Source organism: Ornithorhynchus anatinus, chromosome 8, assembly GCF_004115215.2.
Source record: "Ornithorhynchus anatinus isolate Pmale09 chromosome 8, mOrnAna1.pri.v4, whole genome shotgun sequence".
Lineage (NCBI taxonomy): Eukaryota > Metazoa > Chordata > Mammalia > Monotremata > Ornithorhynchidae > Ornithorhynchus > Ornithorhynchus anatinus.
Genome location: NC_041735.1, coordinates 40,470,615 through 40,483,194, shown reverse-complemented (window position 1 = coordinate 40,483,194; position 12,580 = coordinate 40,470,615). Strand labels below are relative to the sequence as shown.

Here is a 12,580-nt window from a genome sequence, read left to right as displayed (position 1 = left end):
AGTCAGTCAGTCCGTTGTATTTAGTGAGCGCTTCCTCTGCGTGCAGAGCACGGCACCACACTCTTGGGAGAGTACAATATGAGAGCCACGTTCCCTGCCCACAGCGAGTTTACAGCCTAGAGGAGTGACTGAACTGGGGCCTGCTGGAATCTAGAGCCATGCCCTTTGAGTGGTGCCAGCACCTGCCCTCCCTGAGTGTGGAATGAGAGCCCACCTACAATCCCAGCATGTAGAGAGTGAAGGCTCTCATTTTGGCCTCCAACAGAATGTTTTGCTATGTTGGCGCCCTACCCACTTGACGAAAATGTGGCTTTGGCAGCAGCTTTAAACTACGGTGCCCAGAACAACAATCAGCCATCACGGGTGGAAGGGCAAGAGAAACATCCCAACTGTGAACAAAGATCAGGTACTCTTACACTTCAGGTTGTCATAGAGCTTGGGCAGTGGCTCTCTTTTCTGTGGCAATCCCTTCAGGTTTTGAGACCTAGTGGTAAAGGGGCAGAGGGACTGACCAGGCAACTTGGAGTTTTCTTTTTGTTATTCCCACCCTCAGGTGTGCAAGAGGCTGTCTTCGACTAAGGAAGGGGAGGGGAAAGATGTATAGGAGAACAGCAGGAAGCCAGGTAGCCTACTAGCCCAGTGTGTGCATTATTGGGCCATTACCTAAGTAATTATAGGGGGTAAAGCTAGTTTGAGTTCTTCAATGTCATTCAGTGAGTGCTTACTGTGTGCAGAGCATTTTACATGAAGCATTTGGGAGTTGGTAGACCCTGAAATCACCATTTTAGGAATGTGAGTTTTGTTAGTACTATGGACTTGACTCCAGAGGTTGAAAGTGAAGCCAAGCAGAGCTAAGAGTGGCTGGCAGATGTCCAGTCCTTTCAAATGAGGAGCAACTCTCTGGGGTCTATTTTTGTTAACCTTAGAGTGGGTATTTTGGGGTGGGACCCATCTCCTTAATGGCTGCTTCCTGTTGCAGAGGGGCAAGCTCTTGTGAGAAACTACAGATCACTTTATCTTTTAGAAAGCTCCTCTCAAAGAGGGGAGTAGAAGGCCATGATAAATGAGGCCGTTGGCATGGGGAGAATCTGACCAACATAATGGTCACAGGCAGCTCTGGCTTCTTGCATATTGTATTGTTCCTATTTCCCTGACTGAGACGTATTTTAATAGTTCCCCAAAGGCAGAGGTTTGGGCAGAGTCTGGGAGACTCCTGCGTTTATGACTGTGCTTAACACCAGTTACCCTTGTGTGGCCCTGGTTTAATTTTTTTAGAGGTCATTTGGGGATTGAAAAGTCTCATTGGTCATACCGTCTTAGAAAGGGGGCAGAAGGGTGAGTAAGCAAGCCAGCGAACTCTCAGGATGTACATTAGCCTCTTCCTTCTTTCAGAGTCGTGTGATCTTGGGAGAGGATAACAGCAGTGTGATATCAAGGGCCAGGAACTGATCTCCCACTGTCCTCACATTGGTCAGACCTTTATTGGCTAGGCACTAAATCCAGTTTTGGGCCTTCACATTTTAAGAAGGATGTGGGCTCAGTGGCATGGTTAGAAAAATAGGAAAAGGCAGAAAAAGCGATGACTGGAATTAGGAGGCTGTCGCCTAGACCAGAGAAGGCTGAGATGTGATATAATCATTTAAAGAAAATGTTGACCAGCCAGCAGTTTGATATTCCCATCAAGAATTAAAAAATGAGGAAATGGGACAAAAAAAACCTCATCAGTCAATTTGGGAAGGGGCAGTCATGTGATTTCCTGCCTACAAGGCCAGTTAAATATCAGTTCTGCTTGGCGGGGCACCAAAGTAACTGATCTCTGCTGGGGCCCTTGCAACTCCGTCCTTGTGATTTTGGCCATGAAGGCTGGTTACCATTTGTGCAGCTGAGCTGGTCCTTTCCCCAGCCAAGAAGTATAAATCTGCTAATGGCATTATCTTCCATTTGGCGCCTCAGTCACCCCTTCCCTGTGGGTGTGTTTTATTTTAGCTCCATGGGGAAAGAAATGCAATAAGTAATAGAAATCACTGCTGATCAAATTTTCAGGCTTCCATCGGCCACCTGGTTTAATCTTATATAATAATAATAATAATAGTAATAGTAGTTGGTAAGCGCTTACTGTTTACCAAGCACTGTCCTAAATTCGGGGGATAGGTACAATATAAGCAGGTCAGACACAGTACCTGTCCCAGATGGAGCTCACAGTCTAAATGGGAGGGAATATTGTAGATATATTAAAATGTGTGGGTGTGTGTTTGCATGTGTATATACACATACCTATTTCAAAAAGTTAGTAGGGAATCTTCCTCTTCATGCAAAAGAAAATATGTCATTAACTGTTATCCCATATAGCTAACTGTCTTTCTCTCTGGAACTCAAACACTTTTCATTTTTTAACATATAAAACGCATGCGCATTCTTGGGAGGGATCAGAGTGGTGTTCTTACTAGTTCTCACCAGTAATGTTACGATTTTCCTCAGCTAGGTTGTATGTCTTTGCTCCAGGTCACAGAGTGAGTCTGGTGATGGGACAAGGACATGAACTGTGGGTAGAACCAGTTACTTTGGGGCCCTGGGACAGGAAAATCCAAGGTAGCCTCTTTCTACTCACCTGATCAGTTCTCCCTTGGCCCATGTCAAATATGGGAGTAGCGGATATGGGGTGAGGAGCTTCAAGGTCAAGTGGAAAGAGCCTGGGCCAGGGAGTCAAAAGACTTGGGTTCTGATCCTCACTCTGCCACTTGTCCGCTGTATGATCTTGGGCAAGTTGGTTAACTTCTCTGTTCTTCAGTTACCTCATCTGTAAAATGGGGATTAAATCCTCCTTCCTCCAACATAATTATTTTGTATTTACCCTCATGCTTAGAATACTGCTTGATACACAGTGCTTAACAAGTTCCACACAAAAAAAAAGGCTCAGAGACCACCGGAACTTAGTTTTGGGGGTAGAGCATATGCAGAGGGAGCTGCCTAAATGGCTATGCACGTGGTGTCTAAACCTTGAACCTGGAATTTTAGGAGTGTCTGGAGCCACTCTGGGTGGAACTTCATTGGAGCAACTGGGGGGCTCTGGAACTTTGATCCTTGGAGTAAAGGTCTTAGCTGCCCCTACAAGCTCTCCCCTCAGCCATGCTTTATCAGGGACTTAAATGTGTTTATAAATAAGGATGATTTTTGGAGTTGTCATCATAGCCTTCTCATTTTGGAAGGTCGTACGTTTTTGCCAGTGGCTCAATGTATACGAGTCCATCGTGTACAAACTGCACCTGAACAAGTTTTTAATGCAGAGAAGGCACTTGAGACCACCCAACCGCAGAGGCATAAATAGAGGAATGGGGAGGGAGAGGAGCAGACAGAAGGGAGACGGGTGGGCAGAGGCAGAGGAGCAGAAGAGGGAGGAGGCGGCCAAGAAAGAGACACCAACTAACAGCGACATTCTAAAATACTCTGTATGTTTCATGGTTGGGTTTCCTGTCTTAGCCTAGTTAAAATAAGGTGTCGTGGTGACTGCGATAGTTTCTTGGAGAGTATTGTATCTGCAAAAAGAATAAAAAGATCAACCTGGAAGATTGCATTTCAGTAAAGAAAAACCCCTGATCATTCAATTCCTTCAGTCATATTTGTTGAGCGCCTGCCGTGTGCAGAGCACTCTACTAAGCACTTGGGAGAGTACACCAATAAAGACAGATTATTTTTCAACAGCCAAATTTTCCTATTTTATCTTTCTTAGAATAAATTAGAGAGCTCCTTTACCGAAATATTGGGTAAGTGCTGTCCACCTGAGGTTCCTGAATCTGTTATGTATAATGTAGTTCATCTTTTGAGACAATGAATAAAACCTTCCTTAGTACCGCATATTGTGAATGTGGAAGTTTCATGCGCTCTGGGAATAATAATGTTGGCATTTATTAAGCGCTTACTATGTGCAGAGCACTGTTCTAAGCGCTGGAGTAGATACAGGATAATCAGGTTGTCCCACATGAGGTTCACAGTTAATCCCCATTTTACAGATGAGGTAATTGAGGCCCAGAGAAGTAAAGTGACTTGCCCACAGTCACACAGCTGACAAGAGGCAGAGCCGAGATTCGAGCCCATGACCTCTGACTCCCAAGCCCAGGCTCTTTCCACTGAGCCACGCTGCGGAGGCTGAGGGTGGCTCCCAGTGAGGCAGAAAATGAAGATTTAGGTGGGAAAAAATAGAGATTTGAAAGGCTTTGGTAAACCTGCCACAGCGGAATACACTAATATTTTATAACAAGTTGAAGAGTGTTGAAGTGTGTCATCTCATTGTTAGATGAGTCCTCCCTATTCCCTTTATTCTGGCATTTTCAAGGAAGCCTTTCTGTTGAATTTGACAAGATGCCAGATGGACATTTTCTGTGGAAAAACAAAAAATCCAAATCTCTTTACCTCCTGTATATTTCTTTGTTTCTCGTGTAAAATTTGGACACAGCTTTTATGTTATGTTTTTTTGGGGGGTGGGGGGTTATGGCAGGACTGACCTAGTAAGTCACTCAGGATTCAAAAATAAACATTAGTGAGAAAGTCCTGTGTTTGTCTTGGAAGTGAGATTTGAAGAAGCAATTTGTGCCTACCACTCTGGGGATTACCACCTCACCATCAAACTTCCTTTCCCCTTCCTTTATCCCTCACCTTCATTCTTATAAAACAAATTCAAGTTTTAATTTACTCGGGTTTTTTGGCAGTTTTGCGACTGCATTCACAGAAACGTGTTAATAGATTTGGGGGCCGCAGAGTGACCATTCTTCCTCTCACCTTTCCCTCACTTCCCGTTATTAATCTATGCCTCATATACACATATTAAACATATTCAGAATTTTTTTCTCCTCTAAAGCTCAACAAGAGCTACAGTAACCTCGGAAGGGAAGTTCATGAATATCAGCTTCCTTAGGGAAAACCATAAATGAGTAAAAAGGAAACTAATCCCTCCCCTCTTCCCCCAAATCCACTGCTGTTTTAACCATCTGGAAAATTGCAGCAGGCCTGGAAGGGCAGGAGACTTGCCCGAGGTCACACGACAAACAAGTAGAGTTGGGATTAGAACCCAGGTCCTCTGGCTCTCAGGTCCATGCTCTTTCCACTAGACCACATAACTTCTTAAGGCCTTAAGCAGTGTTTCGGTTTTTTCAAATTATTTAAATTTGAATGAAGCCTTTGTGTGATCTCCTCATCCTGATAGAGAGAGGTTATCCTAAGGCTCTAATGAAGAGGGAGGAAGGGGTGACCAGTGACAATACAGGTGGGTTCTTGGACCATAAATGCCATAAGGATCGTGGATGAGAAGCTTGAGAGATCTGGCTAAATGCAGGAAGGAGTAAGAGGTTTGATTTTTGAGGAGGTTGTTTTGAGGGGAAAGAAGCAAGATTAAGTAGCAGTTTATAAGGCAGAAACAAAGGGAAAAGAATTTGGGGATATTAAAAAACAAAGAAAGGGCTCATTTTGTGGGAAAATTGTATTAAAAATGAAGAGGTGGGGTAGTCAATAAGGAAACCAAAGGGACAGAAAAATGAAAGGAGGTCAGCCTTCCACATACCCTCTCTTACATGGGGCCAGCGAACAGTCCGATGAGGTATACTTTTAAACAATTACAAATAACCTACTAATTTTATGGAAAACTGGTATTCCCTCATCTTTACTTCTCCCTGGTTTTAATGACAGCTGCTTAATTATTTTCTTTTTCTGTAAGAATAGAGCATGATTGTTCAGTGATTAATAAGTAAAGAAAAGCATTCATGTGTAGGATTTGCAATTTAGATTAAGCATTACCCTGAATGTTTTCAGGAGGTATCCTCTCATTTGCTTGTGCTTCTGACACCAGGATTTGGGATTATAACCAAAGGAGAGCTTGTTTTTCAATCCACCTGGGAGAAACTAAATCTCATAGCAGTCCAGGGTTTGGGTGAGAAGATACGGAGTTCTGTTTTGGGCGTGTTAAGCTCGAGGTTCATACATTCATTCACACTTAAGGGGGTGGGAGTCAGAGGAAGAGCCCACGAAAGAGATTGAGAATGAGCAGTGAGAGAGATAAGGGGAGAACCAAGAAAAGATAGTGTCCTCTGTGGTTTTTGTGGCAAAATATGGTATTTAAGTGCTTATTGGGTGCCAAGCACTGTACAAGACTGTACACACTCCCTGTCTCACATGAAACTCAAAGTTCCCTTGCGTCCTGATGGGCCATTAGCCTAGCAGTTTGGAATTCCACACCTCAGTGCTTGGGGAGGAACCCTCTGAATCAAGACAGTGTTAATCCATTAATAGCTTTTGGCAATTCTACAGGTGTGAAATCTTGTTATTTTTTTGAGTAACTGCATTGTACAATCACAGGTGACAACATGAGGGAGAGGGACATAACTTCAGAACCATCTTCCTGTCATTTGGAGCCCCACTGGTTGACTACCGAGTGCTTCTTCTTAGTTATCGAGCTCCCACCGTCTCTTAGGCGCTTGATAGAATACCCACGACATTACACAGTAGGAACTCTGGCTCCAAGAAGCAACGACTTAATCTTTAATTATATATCAAGCTAAACAGTACTGGCTTTTCTTCTCCATTAAGAATATGTTGTTCTCTTAGTTTGGGCTAGGTAAATACATGGTTTTAAGTATGTGGTGATGTTTGAAGAAGCGGGTAGGTTGCACTTCAGTAAGCAGCTGTGTGTGCAAGAAGGTCACTGTTGCCCGTCTTGTGGTACGAAAGAAAAAAAAAAAAAAGGTGTAAATTATGTAAGTGGAAGGCCTGGAGATCTCCGTAACAGAACTTCATTCGGGTGTTGCTGAATTCAAAAAAATCCTCCCACACTTGGAAAACATTGAGAACACAAACCTAGTGGTGGAACTTACTGTGCTTTCTGGAACTGGTTTGGAATGTCTCGTGGCTAGTTGAGGTTTAGGCCTGATTAATGATATAAATTCAAGTTCTACTTAAGCAGATGGCTTTTTTCTCCTCCCGTCACTGTGGCATCAAGTGTTCATTTCTGGTGGTCTTAACGGCCGCAGAATTCCCCAGGGATGCAAAGGGGGGTCAGAAGCAGCCTGCCCTTGTGGAAAGAGCACAGCCCGGGGGTGGGATTCGCCTGGGGGTTAGACTGGGGTCCGTTCCCCCACCCTCCCCAGGGCTGGTGATAGAAGAGCCTACTGCTATTCCAGCTTTCAGATGACCCCCTCGATCCTGAGAAAGTGGGGCATGGCTGCCCTCTCAGCCCCAACCTGGGAAGGGTGGGAAAGTGGGGTCCTCATCCTGCTCTGTGACCTTGGCCAAGTCATTTAACCTTTCTGGGCCTCAGTTTTCCCATTTGTAAATCGGATTACAGTTTTCCCATCCATAAATAGGGTGGGGACTGTGTCCTAGTTGCAGATAGTGCTTAGCATATAGTATACACTTGAATACTAGCATTATTATTATTATTGTGAACTTCATGGTGTAACCTGTCTCTCTTTGGTAAAAGATGTCTGTTACACTTGCTGGTCCATTGGACATTAATATCATTATATTATCGTCAGAGGACACATAGCCCTCTCCTCCTAGCCAACATTGCCATGAGAGTCATTCCAAGTGGAGTAAAATGGTGCAGGCATTAGTTGGGGAGGATCAGTGGGCCATGATCTTGTGAAAAAATGCCAGACACACGTATAGTGCACCTCCTGAAAGTGTTGCCTTTGTACTACTCATCTTTAAGGCTGACCTGTTTATTCAGGGATCTTCACTGAAGATTTTGCTTTGAGGTGGTGGGAAACAGTTTGGTCTAGGTGTGATCCTGGCTGCTTCTCGGGTTTGGTGTGTGGCCTCACTGATGTGTTTCTCTCTTTTAGGCCCAGCTTGAAGCCCAGAAGGCAACTCAAGATTTTCAGAGGGCTACCGAGGTGCTCCGGGCGGCCAAAGAGACTATTTCTCTGGCAGAACAACGGCTGCTAGAAGATGACAAGCGGCAGTTTGACTCGGCTTGGCAAGAGATGCTTAATCATGCCACTCAGAGGGTATGGTCAGTGCCTTATGTGCCGCCTGGGCAGCCGGGAGGTAGACTTCGTTTCCTCTATCCTTTTCCTCTCTCCTCCGGACATCCCACTAACCACAGGGCTGGGGCCAAGGAGACGGCTACATGGATCCTCGCAGTTGGAGCCTGGGAGCCGGGCTTGTAGACAAGCACAGGGCTGCGGGGAGGTCCACGGGCAGGTCTTGAAGAGCCTTCTGCTACTCCAGCTTTCAGCTGATCCTCTTGTTACTGAGAGAGTGGGTGGAGCGGGGCTGTCCTCTCAGCCCCACCCCGGAGAGTGGCGGGAAGGGGGACCCCATGCTCTCTGGAAATGGGGGATCAGGAAATTGAAGTTAGTTTTCAGAACAAAGGAACCCCTTTGTTGAATCCAATTGTTGGCCTAGAAATGGGGGAATTTCAGGCTAGATTGACAGCAGAGGGTGAGGACTGAGGAACCCTGAGGATTTTTTTTCCCAGCTTGCTGAGTGACCTGAGAGTCGCTTACGTCTTGCAGCTCAAGTTTCCCTTCATCAAATTGGACTAATATTACTGGTTTACGGATTGCAAAGCAAGTGAAATCCAGAAGGATCCCTTTACGCTCCTGTTCATAATCAGCACTTGTCTGCGTTGCCAGTAACGATGGGGAGGCAGACGTGAACCGAGGAGAAGATGATCCAATGCGCACTGTTTTTGAGGGCCGTTTGGATGTAGAGCTGCTGGTTTTCCAAATGTAGCAACTTTCTTGATTCTTCCAAGGCATCTTTTAGGGTAGAACTCTCTAGCACAGTGGTTGGGGCTGCAAAACTCATCGTGAAGAGGGGGCAGATCCTCAGGGCCAAACATCAAAAATGAAGTACAGACTCATTTGTTTTAAATTGGCCTAAAAAAGTCCTGCAGGGAAGGTGGAGGGGGAATTTTTTTTTTCTGCTTCCTTCCTTGGGGTTTGGAGAGGATTGTAGTTTTTTGGGACAGATTTGCTTACCTATTGCAATAAGAAAAAGGGTCAGAGTGAGAGGTAAAAACAATTTGAAATCTGGAGGGCAGTAAGATTTAAGAACTTACAGTGGAAAAACAGCAAAAAGGATTGGTTTGGAGTTGTAAATGCTTCTATAATAATAATAATGATGGTATTCGTTAAGCGCTTACTATGTGCCAAGCTCTGTTGTAAGCACTGGGATAGATACAAAGTAATCAGGTTGTCCTATGTGGCGCTCAGTCTTAATCCCCATTTTAAAGATGAGGTAACCGAAGCACAGAGAAGTTAAGTGGCTTGCCCAAGGTCACACAGCGGACAAGTGGCAGAGCCAGGATTAGAATCCAAGTCCTCTAACTCGCAAGCCCGTGCTCTTCCCCTGAGCCGTCCTGCTCTTACACAGAGAGTAGGGAACTATTACCAAATTGTCCAACTTGGTTTGTAACTGGCAGAAGGAGGCCCGTAATAGAAAAGACAAATTGGAATTGTCTGTAGCTGGTTTTCCTGCTCCCGGATAGACTATCTAGAGGGTCGGTGCGTCTCCAATCTCTAAGCAGATGAAGGTGACACAGGGGTGGGTCACCTCCCTCTGTCTCTCTTCTCCCCTCACCTCCCATGAGACAGAATTATTTTTGGCCTGTTATAAGAAATCAAGCTTCTCAACCCTCTCGATGCCGAAAGTAATTGGAATAAGCTGATTAAAGACTTAAGGTAGTAAAATTAACTCCTCTCCCCAGGGAAAAGGGAAATATATGATTTAGCAATTTGATGTTTAGCAGAGGAGACGGGCTGAGTATAATTAATGGAGAGAAGACCCGGAGAGGGGCGGAAACGAGTCTGGAAAGGCAGGGGGCAGCTAGCTCACCAGAGCCCTCCTCTCTTGGCAAGCTGACGCCGAGCAGAAGAAGTGTAACCACAGGCAGAATGGTGGGCGGAGGTCTGAGGGGGAGGGCACGTCGGCTAAGAAGCTCAGTGGCTTTTGCAAGCTGTTAGTAAAGTGAGGACCCCTTAGATAGAAAGGGTCCACTGAAGTGTGAAATCCTCATGGGAAGGGAACAGGAGGGAGCTGCTCCAAGTCGCCTTCTGGGGCTGCTCCAGGGGAGGGACAGATCTGGCTGGGGGAAGAAGTGGGATGGATTGGGGGGTCGCCTGGCCACACTCATCGAGGAAGAGAGGAAGCCCAGCTGCTCAAATCTGTCTTTCTTCAGGTCCATGACCCACATGGGGCCCACGGTTTTCACCCCCAATTTCTAGATGAGGTAACTGAATCCCAGAGCAGTTAAGTGAGTTGCCTATGGTCACAGAGCGGACAAATGGTGGAGCTGGGATTTGGACCCAGATCCTTCTGACTCCTAGGCCTGTGCTCTTTCCATCAGGCCACGTTGCTTCTCAGTACGGTCTGGACTGTATAGTACTGTATTGTATAGTACAGTCTGTAGTACAGTGTTTCTTCCTTAGAGCTGCCACTGGTGAGTTAAGACCTGGATGTTGAAAGCACCGAGAGAGACAGAGAAAGGGCGCATGTGAGTGTGTGTCCGGGAGAGTGCTTCCTTGAAGGCTTTTTGCCATTTCTCAGATTAGAGGTCCAGTGAAGTGGAAGGTGTGGTAACAGAGTCCTTCTAGGCTTAGAAACAGAGGGACATGGGATTCCATAACAATCAGCAGGGGTCCTTCTTCCAGGGAAGGCAGACGAGAGGAAATGGACGAGATGATTCCTCAAGTCCCTCTTGGAGTTTACAGGCAATGAAATGCAGTACTCAGTGTCTTTCCATCAGTCAACCAGTGGCCCTTACTGAGCACCTACTGAGCGCAGAGCACTGTAGAAAGCATTTAGGGGAAGCAGCATAATAGGAACAAAATGCAAGTTCCTCACGGAACTTAAAATCTCTTGAGGGAGAGAAGCAGATCAAATTATTTACTAATAGGATCCTGCAGGAGGAAGAACAAGGATATTAAAAGGACACTGTGTCTGTGTTTCAGTCATGTCATTTTGCTTGTTAAAGAATGATGGTGTGCACCATTGTTTCTCCTCTGCCTGATCCTGCTCTCCTCCCCCCTCATCATGACCCAGCTCTCTTATTTGCTCTTTCCCTTCATTTTCCCCCAGTCCCTCCCCATCCTTTCTGTCAGTGTCCTGGGTCCTGATGCTGAGCTTTCTCGCGTACCATTCTTTTCCCTTCCAGATCAAAACACTTTGTCCTTGTATCAGCGCTTCACACACCCTTCTCACTCACTCCTGCCAACCATCAACCTTCCCGCTGAGAATTGCCTGGGTTGCCTAGGAAACATAACCAAGGCCATGAGCGAAGACTCGCTCTCCCTCAAAATGTCAGGGAGCAAAGCGTCTCTCTTTAGTCACAAAATAGATGAGGGGAGGGACAGGGAAGGAGGGAGGGAGGGTGGGCTAGACATCCCCACCCCCCAACCCTGCAGGTTTGGGCAAACCCACCAGCTCTTTCCCTCTGTGGAAGAAGATGAGGCTGTGGTTGGGTGGGGGCTGGAATCTTTTTTATCTGCAACTGGAGCATTTTCCATGCTGATTCCCAGCGCTTCTCATACATGCTTGTTTTTGCGGGCATCTAGCTTTCTTCCTGATTTTGGGGTAGATTCTAAAACAGAAAGGTAGGGGGGATTTGTTGTAAAAATGGCCACATATTTAAAGATGAGACAGATCTTTCCGGGTTCCTTGACATAAAACTCGGTTTCTGAAAGTGTGCAATTTTGGGGTAACTTTTTGTTTCTCCTGAAGGACTAGGCAGGGAAAGTCAAGGGAGAGAATATTCCAAGCCAGGGTAGGGTTGGTTCTGGCCTTCTTCAGTCCAGCCACTGCCAGGCTGGGCCTGTGGTGACAGATTGAGAATCAGCCATTTCCTGCTGTAAATCTGCCTCACCTTTTTTTTTTTTTAAATGGTATTTGTTAAGCACCTGTTAAATGGTATTTTGGCAGGCACTGTACTAAGCGCTAGGGTAGATACAAGCTAATCAGGTTGGACACAGTGTGAACTATTTGGGAGGAGGAAAGCTGCTGTGACTCTAAGGGAAGTTCCCAATGAGCCCCTTGGAGAGGGGCCTGACATGTGGAAACTACTTGGGTTTGAAATGGAAGTTCTTACCTGGGAAGTTATTGAGCCAAGATTGCAGGGACAGGGCAAGATACTTCTTCCCAGCCTAGTCCCAGGAGAAGCCTGGTAGAGAGAGCTGGGGTGTATTGTGAAAGAGAAAGCTTAGGAAAAGGTCTTTTTGCAAAGCTATCCAGGAGTTTGGGGCAGAGGTAAGCAATTCAGGTTCTCTTCTCTGTTTTCTTTCCTCTTCTCTCTCTTAATCTTGTGTACTGTTAACTTGCGGTTTCTGTAAGCGTTGTTTATGATGGTCCTGTCAGCCTCCCTCCCGTGTGCCATTGGAGGCTTTCACTGGTCATTAACCCTGCCACCTCCATCTTGGTAGCTGAGCGAACTTCAGCCATCTCACAACGGTGACCTCTTAGGCTCTCTGGTAAGCAGTTTTGGTGAGGGCAGATATTGAAATTCTTGGCTAAAATTACTGCATATCTGCGGGCTTACTAAATTTATCTGTGCCCTCCTATAAATTGCCAGGTTGCATTCTTGCAAACCTGTATTCTG

At 45.8% G+C, this 12,580-nt stretch overlaps 1 protein-coding gene across 1 annotated transcript in view; it reads left to right on the top strand.

The window, feature by feature from the left end:
* Positions 1-12,580, top strand: part of SH3BP5 (SH3 domain binding protein 5) — a 53,827-nt gene that overhangs the window by 29,845 nt on the left and 11,402 nt on the right. Inside the window, exon 4 of the mRNA XM_029070809.1 lies at positions 7,827-7,991. Within this exon, the coding sequence (XP_028926642.1) occupies positions 7,827-7,991 (165 nt within the window). The remainder of the gene's footprint in view (positions 1-7,826; positions 7,992-12,580) is intronic.